Source organism: Fistularia commersonii, chromosome 7, assembly GCF_037954325.1.
Source record: "Fistularia commersonii isolate RoL2024-O1a breed Wild chromosome 7, RoL_Fcom_v1.0, whole genome shotgun sequence".
NCBI classification, from domain to species: domain Eukaryota; kingdom Metazoa; phylum Chordata; class Actinopteri; order Syngnathiformes; family Fistulariidae; genus Fistularia; species Fistularia commersonii.
The window spans coordinates 9,962,914-9,978,826 of NC_141290.1; the positions used below are offsets into that span (position 1 = coordinate 9,962,914).

Consider the following 15,913-nt stretch of genomic DNA (forward strand, 5'->3'; position numbering starts at 1 on the left):
TACATATATTTACACACACATACATACATTCACGAATATATACATGCATACACACAAACCTATATAATACACTCACACATGCATACATACATACATAAATGAATTAATTCATACATATACGTACATACGCACATACGTACACATTAAACATTACATACATACACATACAGACATACACACATACAAAAATACATACATTCATACACATACACACACTTTCATATATATCTTCATACATATATACACACCTACAAAAATACATACACATAAACATAGATACACATATACAACACACATACATACACACCCAAATACATACACATATATACACAATCACACATACATGCATAAACGCATATGTATACAAATTCATACATACATACAAACATACATTCATACATACATTAGCATATATACACATACATACATACATACATACGCATATACACACATAAACACATATGTACACAAATACATACATACATAAATTTGCATATATACACTTACATACATGCATACACACCTACATACATACACAAATCCATACAAAACCAATTAATTCATATTGATAGTCATTTTCATATTATTCTCATGATACATCAATTCATTCATTCCCACACACATTTATTCACATTTTTTTACACACACATAAACCTAAATACACATATACATTCATACATTTACACATAATTACATATATGCACATACAGACATACGCACACACACACACACACATACATACATACATACATACTCACATATACATACATACATACATACATAAATGATGGATGAAGAAAATAGGATAATTTTAAAATAGAGAAATAATGGATACATTGTAAATATGTGTATAAATGCATATGAACATATACATATATATAGTGTATAAGTATTTACTTCTGATTGCATGATTCACACATACAAATGTGTGAATGAGCATGAATGGTTGGATGTCTCTTTTTGATTGTCAGCTAAGCCGAATCTTTGATCGGCAGCTGACCCGTCCAGGTTAAACCCCGTCTCTCGCCTGGCGTGCTGATGCACTAATACCTCTGTTACTCCCAGGTTAGCCTTTATGCTCACTTCTGTTGTTACGCTATAGAACCCCCAGCCTTTATCCATTTATAAATATCCCAGCGGGTTGTAGGCACTTGTCTGAGGAACAAAAATAAAAATGCAGACTTTGAAATAAATACTGCAAAAATAGGAGTATGTGCAGGTTTTATTCATGAAGGGCACGGTAACGTGATCCTGTCCTGTCTTTGTCTTATACATTTTTGACCGCGGGGTTGCGGGGGGGCGAGGTGAGACGCGCTCTGGTCGCTGTGGTGACAGCAGGCAGCGGTGGTGGCGCCGGCGCCCCCCGGAGGACCTTCAGAAGTCGGGGCCCTGCTTCTTCAGACTCTTGTAGTCTGTGTTGACGGCCACAAACTGTGGAGGTGCAGAGGGAATACATTTGAATCTGCTTTGCTTAAATTAGCGAAACCAGAGGGAAAGAAGGATGAGAAGGTGGAGGAGGACACCCATTTGTTTCATAGCCGTGCGTGTTCTACCCTGCAACTGAAAAAACATACATGTAATGATCACCCCCCCATACACACTCACACACACACGCACACGCCTTCATTCCGACTTTGTTGGAATTTCGATGTGAGACCTTTGTCTGGATGCAGGGAATTAAACATGCCGTGTCCTGACCTTTCGTCTCTTTCGCGACTTTCACTCTCAAACCCCCCCCTCCCTCGACCAACCCCCTCCCCTCTTCGTTCTTTAAAATCGCCCCCCCTCGGGGGAGCCATCATCTGCTTGTTGCTTCTCCTTTTCGCCCCCCCCCCCCCCTCCCTTCACTCTACCGCGTGCCAGTGAGTCTGATATATTCATTAGCCCGCCTGGGGGTCGTGACCTCGTCGAGGAGACGCGGCAAATTACCGGCCGCTAAAAAGCCATCTGCATTCATTTGTTTTCCCGAGACGCTTTGTTCCCCTTGCAAGGGGGGAGCGCTGGGGGGGGGCACGTCGATCTGGTGACGCTTGCGATGTGATGGTTTTCGTGACGTGCGCTGTAAACGGTGCGTAACTGGGTTGCAGGCGTGGCTTGTGTGTGTTTGTGTGTGTGTGCATGTGAGAGTGAGGTAGCTAACAGCACCACGTGTCAGCGGAAAAGGATGGTTGAATTATTTTGCGCTGGGATACTAACTTCAGGGGTTGCCACAGCCAATCACCTGCCTCTATCTACACAAACAAATCCATACAAAACCTATTAATTCATATTGATATTAATTTTCATATTATTTTTATGATACATACATTCATTCATTCCTACACACCTGCCTCTATCTAACTCACAACCAGTCATGTGCCTCATTCTAAGCCAGAGCCAATCATCTTCCTTGATCTAACCAACCGCCAATCAAGCGCCACGAAAAGACCCATAGCCAATCACATGCTTACTTCAAAACACCAGCCAAGCCTCTTCTTCTAGCCAACCACCAGCCAATCATCTTTCTCCATCTAACAAACAACCAATTACAACCCTCCATCTAAACACCAGCCAATCACGTCCCTCCATCTGACCAAAAGTCAATTATGTACCTCTATCTCACCATCAGCCAATCATGCCCCTCCATCTTAACATCGGCCAGTCACGTGCCTCCATCAGCCTCTCTCCTTTCACACGAACCAACTTCCACCTTTTCTCTCCAGAACATCTACCAGTTGCTTTCCCTCTGATGGACTCTGTGCTCCTCACTTTCCCAGAGAAACATCTTCATCTCTGCCTCCTGTCTCTTTCTCAGCATCTCCCAAAAAAAAACATATATATTTATTAATATATTTGTGAAATGAGCCGAGAAATTGACTATAATATAACAATTACGCCAATTATCCAATTTTACGCCGTCGAGGTGCCGATGTTCCCTCCGAGGAGCGAAGACGTGACGAAGGTAACCGAGCGTCTCCTCACCTTGTACTGGTAGCTGGGGTCCAGATCGTTCCACGGCTCCGGGTTCTTCTTCCTGTCCCAGAACCTGAGGCGGGGGAACAGGGGGCGTCGTCAGGGGAAACGGGGGGCGTCGTCAGGGGAAACGGTGGAGCGGGGGGGGGGGGGAGAGAAGCAAAGGATTACTGGGGATTATGATGTTGATGCTGGATGGAGAGAATTTGGGCACAAAGAGAGGGGATTATGAGATGAGGTGAACTTGGATCGTCAGGCATCTGGATTTTTCAGAGCCCGTGCACGCTCACGCATGCTCGTGCACGCTCATGCACGCTCATGCACGCTCGTGCACACGCACACCTCCACCCTCCCCCTCATCCACCTCCACAAACATCATCTCCGAGAGAGGACTCATCACCAGCCGGGGATGAGGTCAGGCTTCATGGCTGACCCCCTCCACCCCTCCATCTCTCCATCTCTCCACCCCTCCATCCCCATCCCTCCTTCCCTCCATCCCCCACAACGCAATCAACTCAATTTCTGTTTACTCTATTTCATTCACTCATTCATTTATTCATTCATTCATTCACCCTGGATCGATCACATCTAGACATCCAACATTCACCCTGTCATCCACACGTCATGTAAAGACATCAAATCAATCATCCTGCCATTCTCATGTCTCCAGAACCCTGAGGAACCCCACGCAGAAACAGGCAGAACATGGAGACTGTGGGAATCCAAGCATGGACCTTCTCACCACCCATAATTTATTTTGCGGGTCCCTTACAGGTCCTTGAGCAAGACACTGGAACCGTCCACATTAGAGTTGCTCCTATATAAACACAGATAACAGTCGCCAAGTGACAGTCACACTTAGCCCCCCCCCCCCCCACCCAAAAAAAAAAAAAACTGAAGAAATGAATGTGTGTATCTGGTTTTCAGATGGTTATTTGGCAGAGTGGTGACTTCTGAGTAACGACTACTGGTCCTTTGGATATTTGGTTATTGAATTGCAATTTTTGTAAGTCTCTTTGGATAAAAGTGTCTGCTAAATGACTGTAATGTAATGTGATGCTGAGTATTTACCTTTGAGTAAATTCACTTTACACTCAGGCACCAGACGGTTTTGATTCATAAAACGCCGGGATGAATTGCTACTTAATTAAATGTATTTTAAATTAATGTTATTTTAAAAACAATTGCAAGGTGACTGTTAGAAAATAAACAGTGCAGCTGTTGGAGGTGGAAATGAAGGTAGCGGCCTGGGAGGGTGTGTGTGTATGTATCTGTGTGTGTGTGTGTGTGTGTGTGTGTGTGTGTGTGCGTGTGTGTGAAGGAGGGGGGTCACCTCACCAGCCAGGGTGATTTTAAATATCAGCAAAGTCACACACAGAGGGAAAATGAAAGAAACAATATGGAGGATTATTACAAAGGCCAGAAGAGGAAGAGAAGGAGGAGGAAGATGATGATAAAGAGATGGACTTACGTGACGTGAGGCCCTCGAGCAAGACGGAGCAGGTAGAGGACGGCACCTGTCGCCCCCAGAGTCGTGAAGAAGAACTGGGGGATCAGCTGGAGGGAGGAGGAGAGGAAAGGAAAGGAAAAGAAAGGAGGGGAGAAGAGGAGACCTCTTAGACACGAAGATAAAAATCCATATTCAAGTAAAGCAATACATATTTTCAAACAAAATCCTGTTGAACTACAACTCCTCTTCCTCCTCCTCCTCTTCCTCTTTCTCCTCCTCTTCTGAGCAGAGTACCAGGCAGCTCTGTCAGCCTTCCCCATGACTGGGGACGGCCAGGAGCATCTGTGTGTGTGTGTGTTTCTTTGTGTGTGTGTATGTGTGTTAGCTCACCCTCCCGATCACAATCCCGTTCCTAAAACTGGCTGCGAAAAAAAAAAAAAACAGACGACAACACAACTGCATTGTTTACTTCCTCTCTAGCAATTAAGCCCCGCCCCCTCCACCTGTCTCAGCCAATGAAAAGGCAGAGTGTAGAGGTCCAGGCCAGAAAGAGCCTTCGTCTCCTCCGCAGGCGGCCGTCATGAGCAAAACTGCTCGAGCGCACAGGCAGCGTGGGTCGGGTCAGGTCACGTGCACGGCGCAGGCACGGAGTCATTTGCCAACCGAGATCGTCTATGTGTGTGTGCGTGTGTGTGTGTGTGTGTGTGTGTGTGTATGATGTTGCTAATGGAAGCCAATCAGCACACGGCTTGAATAAAGTAATGGCATGCGGTTCAAACCATCGGGTGGGAACAGCTGGTCGACGGGGGGGAATTTGGACATTTGGGTACGGTCTAATATCTGGAACAATAGTAATCCCGGATTATAACGAGCGACCAGACACACAAATCCTAAGCCTGTGCGTCGGGGGACGCCAGTATTCCCTGTCCGGTCTCATTAGAAGAACAATAAATATAATAAAATTTAATCAATTGTGTCAGGAAACGAGTCGCCGCTGCGGCCGGGGGCCTTTCGACGATTACGCAAATTAACCCGGAGGTGCACGAGAACGACGTCACCTACCCCCGGGTGCTTCTTGGCGTGCTGAATAACGGTCCGGATCATCTTCGGGGAAAGAAAAAGCCAACAAACGACAAAAAAGAAATTATTATTATCGGTATTTGAATAAACAAAGACTACAGTCTGCAGGTGCAAAGATGGAGTCGTCGCTATGCTAACGCGCAGATTGCCGGATTGCGCCGTCTAACCTGACGCCAATCGCAGCCGTCCCCCCTTCCCATTGGACGAGGGTACACGGGGGGGGCGGCGGGGGGGAGGGGGGGGGAGGGCACCCATCATAATCCGCATGATCACATCTGTTGAAAACAGCGGGGGCTCAGCGGGGGAACTCGCTGCCCTAAAATGTTACGCAACGAGAAAGAGCCGCTGACGCAACACACACACACACACACACACATAGAAAGGAGCAGCACAGTTTTTTTTGTCTATGAATAACCATCTCTTTGGAGCATCCCGGCCACCCGCGTGTGGCTATTAACCCCCCCAAGCCGAGGCCTTTACCCCGACCCCTATAATTGCCACTGATTTGTCGGCGGCGACCGTTGGGCTTCCTTAATGGTGCTTTATGTCCTGATGTGATTCACGCGGAAATGCAAATGGCAGGGAAAACAGCAGCGCCGGTCGTTACTATTCCTCAGCAGGGGGGACCTGCTCGTCCTGTGCTCGCCATTTATCACAGTTAAGTGGTCTCGATCCGACGGTTGCTATTTTTTTTTAAAACCTCCACCTCAACGTGAATCCGGTTTTACACATGGGGTGAAGTGCAAATAAATGCGTCTCTGCTTATACATGTGTAATAATTAAGTTATTACACTTCATGAGTCATATTGCCATGTTTGCCAGCATCACCGATAGCGAGAACAGGAAAACATGCAAAAATATTTTATGATAAATATGATAATTTTTTTTGGCTACATCTTGTTTGTGAGACAGCGCCCCCTACAGGCGGCAAGAAACAGTACTTGTGTATTGAGGGACAATTCACGCGCAGTCACGCACACGCAAACACACACGCCCGACGAAGCTCACGACCGAAATGAGGTCGCACACATCCCAATTCGACCATGCGCGTTCTCACCGGCCACTATAAATTTTCAACTAGTTTTTTCGTTTCCCGGCGGCGCGTTGCCAGGGCGACAGGAGCCCCCGCCGCCCCCGGGGGGCCTTATCCAAACTGAGCCCGGCCTTTTCGAAGCGACAACCCGACAAAGTGGATGAATTCCTCTCGCCGCCAACACTTGATTGCTTGTTAGTTCGAGGTTGGAATACAGCGACGTGAAGTTTGTTGAAGAGCTGGCCTGACCGGAAGAGCAAAGCGGGTCAATCGGGATGATCGAGAGACCTGGAGGTCAAAGGTCAAGGTCACGGCGATGTCGCTATCATAACGGCAAGGAATGATATGGCCAGATGTGAGGTGGCCGTCTGCAGTCGCGACACCGTAAACTAATTCTCACACACACACACACACACACACACACACACACACACACACACCAACACACATATGGCTGTTAGCGTTAGCATTAGCCTGATAATACGTAATTGAGACCTTGCTGGTGTCAGTTTGATACCGGAAAAGGGTGAAAATAAATTTCTGGGGATCTTGCAAAAGGTTTCCAAAGTGGAATGGGGGGAAAAAAAATAGCTTTTGCAGGACTAGCGTAACTTAATGTTAAAGGCTCCATGATTAGAGCATGAAGAGATTAGCTTACTTTAAACTCTGTGTTGCTACATTAAGTTATTGAATGGATTTTATGCAAAAAGTCCTCATTTAAAACGTCTCTTAAATGCAGGAAACGCTTCAAATCGTCCTCCGTCTCTCCCTTTTTAGCATTGAACGCAACTAATCAACACCGGTAAATAAAACTTAATAACCTTACTCAATAAGATGACCATGGATGGTCAAGAAGAACACCGCTCTGACATTTTATACGCTTTTTCGCCGGAGTTATGTGCTTCGTCTCTGCAGAGCGCGACACCGCCGAGATGGATGACAGCATCGCGGCAGGCGGCGGGAACTGTAAGTGAGGGTATCGTTACGAATGTAAAAACCCGGCGCCGTCCAACGACCATCGCGGATTGCATTTCCCACCGTTTATTTCCCCGATAACCACATGCATCGCCGGTGATATTCCAAGAGGGATGTGGGGGGGGGGGGGGGTAATGCGCACCTTTATGTCGGCGTAATAAATAACACACAGGGTTTTAGACGCCGCTGAGTGTGTGCAGGAGAATATGGGAAAGGGAGGGGGCTCGCCGCGATATGGTGGTAGGAATGAGGAAATGTCCCGGCGGAAGACGTTTATAACATAGCATCCGAGATGTGTGACGGCGCCGTTCCCTCGGCAGCGACGCCACCCGCCCACCTGTTAAGACAGACGACCCAACTGTCGCCGTGGTTACCGACGTTGAAACTCGTGGGATCGCAAACCTGAGCGCATCATGGGGGGGCACGGTTTGGAAGGAAAACAAACATGGCCCCATCTGCTCTGTCCTCCATTACTGTAGTCCATTCCTGCTTGTTCTGACATTCTTGCTAATTCCCATTTTCTTATGATGCCACTTTCCGTGTTGCCCTCACGCACTGGCAGGTTTCCATGCCAACTTGCCAGGGTCTACACAGAAAAACAAAAAACATAGTTTGTCCTCTTGTTAGTCCTGCGTGCGCGAGGGTGGCGGCCGCCGATCCTCGCGGCTCCTCTGAGCAGCAGGAGGAGGAGGGAGCGCGCCATTTTTCGAACAGACGGCGCTCACGCTAATAGCCACGCCATGATGGCGCCGTGAAAAACACAACGCAATCTGTTTCCAGCCCCCCAGAACACCCACCCCGCGGACAAGTGTGAAAAGAAACAAGACGGGGATCCCGGCAGGGCCTCGAGTTTTATCACGCCGTCGCCGGGCGCCGTCTTTCCTGCAGGGTTGCAACTCTTGCGAGTGCTTCGATGCCGGGGCTGTGACACCGATGACGAAAACACACGCACACACCATCACGACAATACTTTCTGCAGGGAGAATCCCCTTTTTCGGTTTCACAGATTCATTCTAAAACTGTTATTACACATTATTACACATTTATTACATGTTTGTGACACGTTTACTACACATTCCCATTCAAACAGAACATCTCACCTGAAGAAATGGATTTCCCCCAAGCAGCCGGAGCTCGACCTGCCCTCGCTGACGGGTGGCGAGATGGGCTCCCCATCCAGGGTGAACGGACAATCACTCCTTTCTCCTTCTTGGTTCAGTCATCATCTGCTAACGATCCAATCATATCCAAACGTGCCCCCCCCACACACACACACACATGCCTCGATTTAGCAATTCAACATCGACATTGAAACTTGACATTTGAAAAGGCATTGTGAGCGAGCGTTTGTACTACATTCAAAGGTTGTAATAAGAGTGTAATAAATGTGTCATAACACTCCCGCTGAGTCCACGCGGGTGTGAGGAAGCGTTGAGGTCGAGGAGAAGCCCCCGTGCCGACCCAGAGAACCCGGAAGTGACGGGTCGCTATCTTCGGAGGACGAAGGCCGGGGGGGGCCGTGGAGCGGCGGGGGGAACCGCCCCCTCCCGTCTCACCCCTCTAATCTGGAGAAAAAGGCCGTGATATAAGGCGCCCCGGAAACAATTTGCTTTCCCGCACACACGCACACACACTCACACTCTCAACGCGCCCGCTGGGGAAACTCTCCGCCGGCGCTACGGATCCGAGCGGAGCGGCATAAATCCTGCCAAATAGCCCCGGAATCATAACACGGGCGGAGGAGGAGGAGGAAGAAGAGGAGGAGGGCATCACGTCGGAGTAATGGCCTCCTCCACTTCCACCCTTCCGTCCGCGGCCCGCCGCCATTTTATTGCCACAATCATAATGGAATTATCTCCAGGTGCGACGGCGCCGTTTAATGAAGTCATTACGAAGGATTACTTTCTGGGGTTTATTAAAAGGTTTTATGCGACGGGAGAAAATCCTCCTCCTCTTTCTCTTCTTCTTCCTCTCCGTGATGGCGCGTTCGTCAGCCCGAAGTTGGCGTGGAACGCCGGCGGGGAGACGTGAGATCTGATTGTGGGGGTCGGATGGAGGGAGGAAAGAAGGGAGTAAAGAAGAGGAAGAGAAGCCGCCGTGTTATTAATGTGTAACAACCCCACCCCCCTTTTCCTGTCACCCCCCCCGAAGCTCACAGAAAATGGTTTTTCAATAAACGCTGCACTTTGATGCCGTTTATCTGCACCGGCTGCAGGGCAGTCGCTCTCTCTCTCTCTTCCTCTTGCCATCCCTCCCTTCTCTCCTCCCCCTTTTCCTTCTCTCCTTCCTCTTTGCCCCGGATCCCCCACCAACTCCCCCTATTTTCACCTCAGGTACGACACGCTTCTATCAGCGGCCATAATTCTCTCTGATTGAGTCTGGAGTAGTGAAATCGATGCCCCCCCACCCGCCCACCCCCACGGGGGAAGCAGACACGCATCAGCACATGAAGGCAAATATCCATCTCCATCCTTTCTATCGGCGTTTTTGTAATATTTGTTTTGTTTTCTCCGACAATAAATGGGAAATTTTTGTTTAATAGGGTGTGTGTGTGAGTGTGTGTGTGTGCAACCCACTCATTCTTCCTGACCTGAACTTGAACGACTCCAGACTGAAACCCTCAAGAAGTTCATCTTCGTCCATTCATTTCATCTATTGACACTGGGACGGGAGGCGGGGCTTAACCTGGAAGGGTCACCTGTCAATCACAGAGCACGGCGAATCTGACCATCCATCCAAATTTAGGGTATTCAAAACTCGCACACTCTGAGTGCACAAGAAAACCTATCCAGCGCAATGAGCGCACTGCAAATGAATTAGATATAAAACATTTTTTCTGTACCATTTTGCCTTGCAACTCAGTGAGTGCCAGGTATCCAGCCAATCATACGATACGATGCTATTACGCTACGCAGCCAATCACGGCATTGACAGTACTTGCGCACGTGCTGTGCCCATACACGCTATATAACAATATTAACAATGTGGTGGAGTTAAGTGACGCTAATGTTAACCCCTTATCATGGCAAAACAAGCAGCAGTGAATGTGATACGTCCACTCACCAAACCGAAGTGAAAAAGAAATGCGGTTCTTTTAAGTTGGCTGTCGGAGTATGTGCAAATAGAAGAACAAGCGGGGAAACTGGGTGAGATTTTCTCTTTTTCGAGTGAGAAAGGTCTGCTCTGAAAAACATGCAGCGAAGCTAAAGTAGTAAGCGAGTTTTGTGATGGAAAAATATGGACTAAATGGAAGCTATGATCCCAGGTGTGATACAGGTGTGTGGCCACAGCGTGCACATCTAATATCGCTCACAGTGGTGCTCGGTGTGCTCAGCGAGGTTGTCTGAATGCCCAGACATATGAAAAATTAGAGGAAACATTGGTCTTCAATGAACCCGATGAATGTTTTTGGACTGTTGGAGGAAGAGCTCAGGCAAGAGGACAAAGAACTTGAAGAACCAAGGTTTTCAGTGCTTGCGACGTTTTAAGACTCCGTCATTTCAAAACCGAGACGTTAATCTGTATTTCAGTCGGTCTGTGAACTCCTCGAGATCACGTCTATGTCACATCTACTTACGATGGCTGCTGCATCGCTTCTAGAGCACATATAGACCACTTCTAGATCATTTCTACATCCCCTAGGGACCACCTCTGGACAAGCACTTCTGGATCCTTTCTAGATCAATTCTAGATCACTTCATGTCACTTCTTCACTTCTTCTAGATTACTTCTAAATCACTGATAGACATTAGCTCTAGATCACCACATCCCCTATAGACAGCTTCTCGATCACCGCTGGTTCCCTTCCAGATCAATTCTATATTGCTTTACCTCACTTCTAGACCACACCTTGATCACCTCTAGATCATTTGTCCATCCCCTACAGGACACTTCTGGACTGCAAATAGATCACCCCGGAATACTTTCAGATCAATTCAATATCACATCTAGATCACTTCTACTTTAATTCTGGATTGCGTCTACATACCTTATAGTAGCAGTTCCCGACCACCCATACATCACTTCTGGACCACTTCCACATCGATTGGACATCGCTTCTGGTTGACTCCTGGATCTCTCCGACATGCCCTGTAGACACCTTTAAATCACTTCTGGATCCCTTCCGGTCAATTGTGTCTTGCTTTCAGATCAAGTCTACGTAAAATCTAGGTCACTTCAGATCCCCTCTCCACTACTTCTAGATCACCCCTGGATCACTCATAGACAACGTCCAGATAAGCTCAACATCAACACTAGATCACTTCTACATCCACTTCTTGAAACTTCTTGACCGCCTATAGATCACCCCTGGATCACTTCCAGATCAATTCTATATTGCGTCTATAACACTTCAAAATTAATTCTACATCGCATCTACATCCCCTATAGAGAACGTCTGGACCACTTCAAGATCAACTCGACATCGCTCCTGGTTGACTTCTGGATCTCTCCGACATCCCCTTAGGCCACCTCTAGATCACTTCTACACCCCTTATGGACCACATCTAGACCGACTATAGATCGCTTCTAGATCGCTTTCTTCTTTACTTACTGACCACTGATAAATCGCTTCTAGACTGCGGCGATGTTGTCACAATTCCCGATTGTTACATTGGTCGCAGCCCCCCAGCGAAGGGTCGGGGCGACGACTGGAGGACACCTAATGAATCGGGGGACGCGAATCAATGTATTAAACATCAGGCTTGTGCCCGGTCAGCTAAGGGGGGGTGGAGACGGGGGGGCTCGGTGGTATCGCGGCACCAAATCAGGCGCTCAGCAGCAGCGCGAGACCCCATTAGTCTTCATTTTCAGCAGGACATGCAACAGGGCCTCACGTCTCACCGAGCAAACTGAAATTTATTGGGCCGGCCAGCGGGGGCTAATTGAAAGAAATCGTCTGTCTGTTTGCTTTCCATTAGGAGTGCGAAGGGTTTGGGGTGGGTGCTGGGCGGGGCGGGAGGGGTGACGGGTCCGTCGAGCCCGTCGCCCTCCAGTCGTCACCCCGGCCCCGTTTTCCCGTTAATGGTTTGATCCATGGCCGCCCTCCGCCGAGCGGACAGTCCGAGATGCGGGGGGGATAATTTAAGGAGGAACGGTTTCGGCGGAGGGGAGGGGCCGCTGAGAAAAATTCATTATGCAGGAGAACACCGCCTTCCATCGGTAACGGCAGCTCAGTAATCAACGCCCCTCCCGCACCCCCTCAGAGTTTGACAAGTCCTGGAGGTCCAGGAACAGCTCTCTGGCCTTGGGGGACCGAGGCCCACCTGCACTTTGCAGCTCCAGCACCTCAGCCAGATGTCACCACCCAAGGAAAAATCAATTACAGAGCTTACAGTTAGCGTTAGCCAAGCCACTTACTTCTGCAGCCTTAGACTTACCCTGCAGAGTGACATCCCATCATGCATCCCGTCCTCACTCGTGGCCCTTGCGTGATGGAAACCTCATCTCTTCTCCAGTCATCAGGGATCCCGGGTGGCCGTGGCTTGATCTATTGCAGCGTCTAAGCAGATGTGTCACATCCCACGAACTTCCCATGCCTGCTTTACATCAGAATTGAGCAGAGTGGCCACTAGAGGGCGCTGCAGAGCAATAACAAAGATGGCAGCAGTGGAGGAGCTGGTAATAGTGTATGACGTGTGGGTGGAGAATTTTTTTTTTTATATTAACATATATATATATATATATATACATATATATATATATATATAATAAATCTGTTAAGCCAGGGGGAACGCAAAAATTTACAACAATCAGAGTGCCATATGAAAAGTATAACTAAAATACTTTCTATGCACATATACACATACAAGCAAATATTAAACAAATTTTTCAAAAATACAGTTAGTCCCTACTGTCTTTGGGTTATGAACTCAATTTATATTGGTGCTGTATTGATCCATTTTCCTGTAGAAAGACCTTTAAGTTCGGTTTGCTTTCCTTTTATAAATGTGAAATTTGGCTGGCATATTTCTATACAAGTAATAATAATTCATCAATTCATCGACTCATCATGTATACCACAGAAATCACAGGAGTCATCAGTTTTATATCTTCCTCATGAATTTTTAGCTGGATCTATGTTTATGTGTAATTTTGTAAGACATTTCCTTGATGTTATTGTTCAGATTGAATTTAATACTAATCCACCATATTGTATTCCAATTATATAGAAAAGCCCAAAATACTGCAGCCGTAGGAACAGTCTTACCAACCAAAACATTCCTGATGTTTTTATTTAATCATGTTATTTGTAACAACATGCGGGTGGAGAAGTCCTCTAGCCAGCTGGACCGACAGCGTGTTTTCTTCTGTTTCTTTTGGTGATCGCACCTGAGCGAGCCGCGCAACACCGCCCCCAATGGCTTCCAACAGCACAGCTCAATTGGGTTACGAACCTACGACGCCCATGAGAAAATAGAGGATTACGCAGGAAATGAACCCAGAGATTCAACGTTGAGCATAAACGAGCCGCTCGAGGCGGAAGGCTGCCTCAACTTGAGGTTTCCTTGCCGGTAAAAACACGCGTTTGTTTCCGTTCGCGTGCTTTTTCGGCTCGTTTGGTTGTGTGACGCCTGTCGGGCTCAGACCGACCCCTGCCCTCCACCTTCTTCCGATGAGTTTCCAATTCCAAAATAAGAAATGAATAAAAATCCACCCCTTGCTGGGAACATGTTGACAACTCACACCTTCTCTGCCACGGGGAAGACATACGCTATCAAATTCCGCATCCCGAGGAGGATGGGTTTTTTTTTTTTGAACAAGAGAGGGAGAAAAGAAATAATAAAAAGAAAAAAAAAAGGAGTAGACGGCAGCCTCACTGGTGGAAAGTGACTGGCAGCGGCGTTTAGAATAATAAGATGCAGCTGTTGATCGTAGTAACTGTCTGCAGGTTTGCTTTCCCGCCGCCCCCGTGGCAGCCGAGGAGCCGTGATGAAGGCAGACAGCTGACAGGTGCTCCGGGATGATGCCGCCTTCGAGTGCATCTGCTATACTTAACTCACAGACATGTGGGGGAGGAGGAGGGTGGAGGAGGAAGAGGAGGAAGGTGGAGGAGTGGCCGACGATGCAGGTTGCAAGAGATGTGAGTGTGTGTGTGTGCGCGCGTGTTAGCCCGACTTCCCGACGAGAAAGATTCGCATGGTATCTGCGAACCTGTGAGGCCCCGGCGTCTAGACGTGTTTAATTGAGCAGGAAGTGTGTGTGCATGTGTGTGTGAGAGAGAGAGCAGGTGTGAAATAAACGAGTAGAAATAAGAGGAATTAATGTAAAAAGCAACCGGGAAATAGTGACAGCGTGTGTGGGAGTGTGTGTGTGTGTTTGCGAGAGGTGGTGCCGCTCTGACGTGATCTGATATCACTGCATGCGTCAGCACTTTGCAACCACACACACACACACACACACACACACACACACATTACGTTATGCAGGCCTTCAGGTGTCCTGAACGCAGCGCCATTATGAACTCTACTAAGCGCTGACGCTGTTTCAGACTTGAACAAAAAATAAAATATCGACGTGGCTTTGCCTCATGTGCATTCGCATTGGTAGATGCACGTGTGTGTTTGTGTGTGTGTGTGTGTGTGTCTGACAGGCCTCTGCTGCATCGCAGGTAGCCCCGGCAGAGAGCCTGGGAGGCCTGTCACCAATTTGTTCCTAGCCATGGGGGACACGCAGGGGATGGAGAGGCGATGGCAGCTCCCTGTCCTTCTCATGGCTAATGAGGCCCGGGCTGCCACTGCAGCTCAATGTGTGTGTGTGTGTGTGTGTGTGTGTGTGTTTCTGTGTGTGTGCGAGAGATCGGTTTGTATCTGTTTGTGTCACACTTCTCCTGGAAGAGGGAAAAAAAAAAAAAAAAAAAAAGAGTTGATATCTGGCTTAGACCAACGTGTACTTTTCTTTCTTTTTTTTTTTTTTTAGTTCTCCTTGTACAAACTCTCCTTGCTGAATTATTTACTGGGGCAGGGAGACGAGCACGCACACACACATGCACATTTCAAGGCAGGTCGGTACACACACACACCCACACATGCACACACACAGCCGATCTTCAGGGACACCAGGCCAGCTGAGGATCCTTCTGTGCAGCAGCAGACCCATCAATCCTCACAGTGTTTGTCAGTATGTGTGTTAAAATATAAGGCGGAATAAAGAGTGTTAAAAAATGGTCAGGGAGTAATGAGGGAAGTTTTCCAGGAAACTCACACATACACACACAAACACACACACACACCAGGCCATCATCCTGACAGCCAGTAACCACATAATCAACCACGTCTCCAGAGGAAAAAGTTATGGCCGCCGATTTGTAGTTTTGATTTTTTTTTTCTTTTTTCCCCCAAACAGAACCCTTCGTAAAAACTGCACTTGAGCGAAAAAGAAGCTGCACTTGATATGTGGTGCAGGAGCGCCCCCGTGTGGACAAA

At 47.7% G+C, this 15,913-nt stretch overlaps 1 protein-coding gene across 1 annotated transcript; it reads right to left on the reverse strand.

Moving 5' to 3' along the window:
* Positions 1-1,204: 1,204 nt before the first annotated feature.
* Positions 1,205-5,656, reverse strand: LOC147232715 (cytochrome c oxidase subunit FA4). The gene is made up of 4 exons (XM_086149734.1): positions 5,465-5,656; positions 4,424-4,509; positions 2,962-3,025; positions 1,205-1,431 (listed from the first exon to the last, which is right to left on the reverse strand). The coding sequence occupies exons 1-4, from the start codon at positions 5,504-5,506 to the stop codon at positions 1,375-1,377; spliced, it is 249 nt and encodes an 82-aa protein (XP_086005860.1). The 5' UTR covers positions 5,507-5,656; the 3' UTR covers positions 1,205-1,374.
* Between the last annotated feature and the right edge of the window lie 10,257 nt (positions 5,657-15,913).

Bases quoted from the DNA above. Each gene is read 5' to 3' on its own strand.
- LOC147232715 (XM_086149734.1), bottom strand. From the start codon at position 5,506: ATGATCCGGACCGTTATTCAGCACGCCAAGAAGCACCCGGGG. The intron at 4,510-5,464 runs GTAGGTGACGTC...TCCTCCCTCCAG, and splicing joins ACGCCAAGAAGCACCCGGGG to CTGATCCCCCAGTTCTTCTT. The intron at 3,026-4,423 runs GTAAGTCCATCT...CCCCCGCCTCAG, and splicing joins GCTCGAGGGCCTCACGTCAC to GTTCTGGGACAGGAAGAAGA.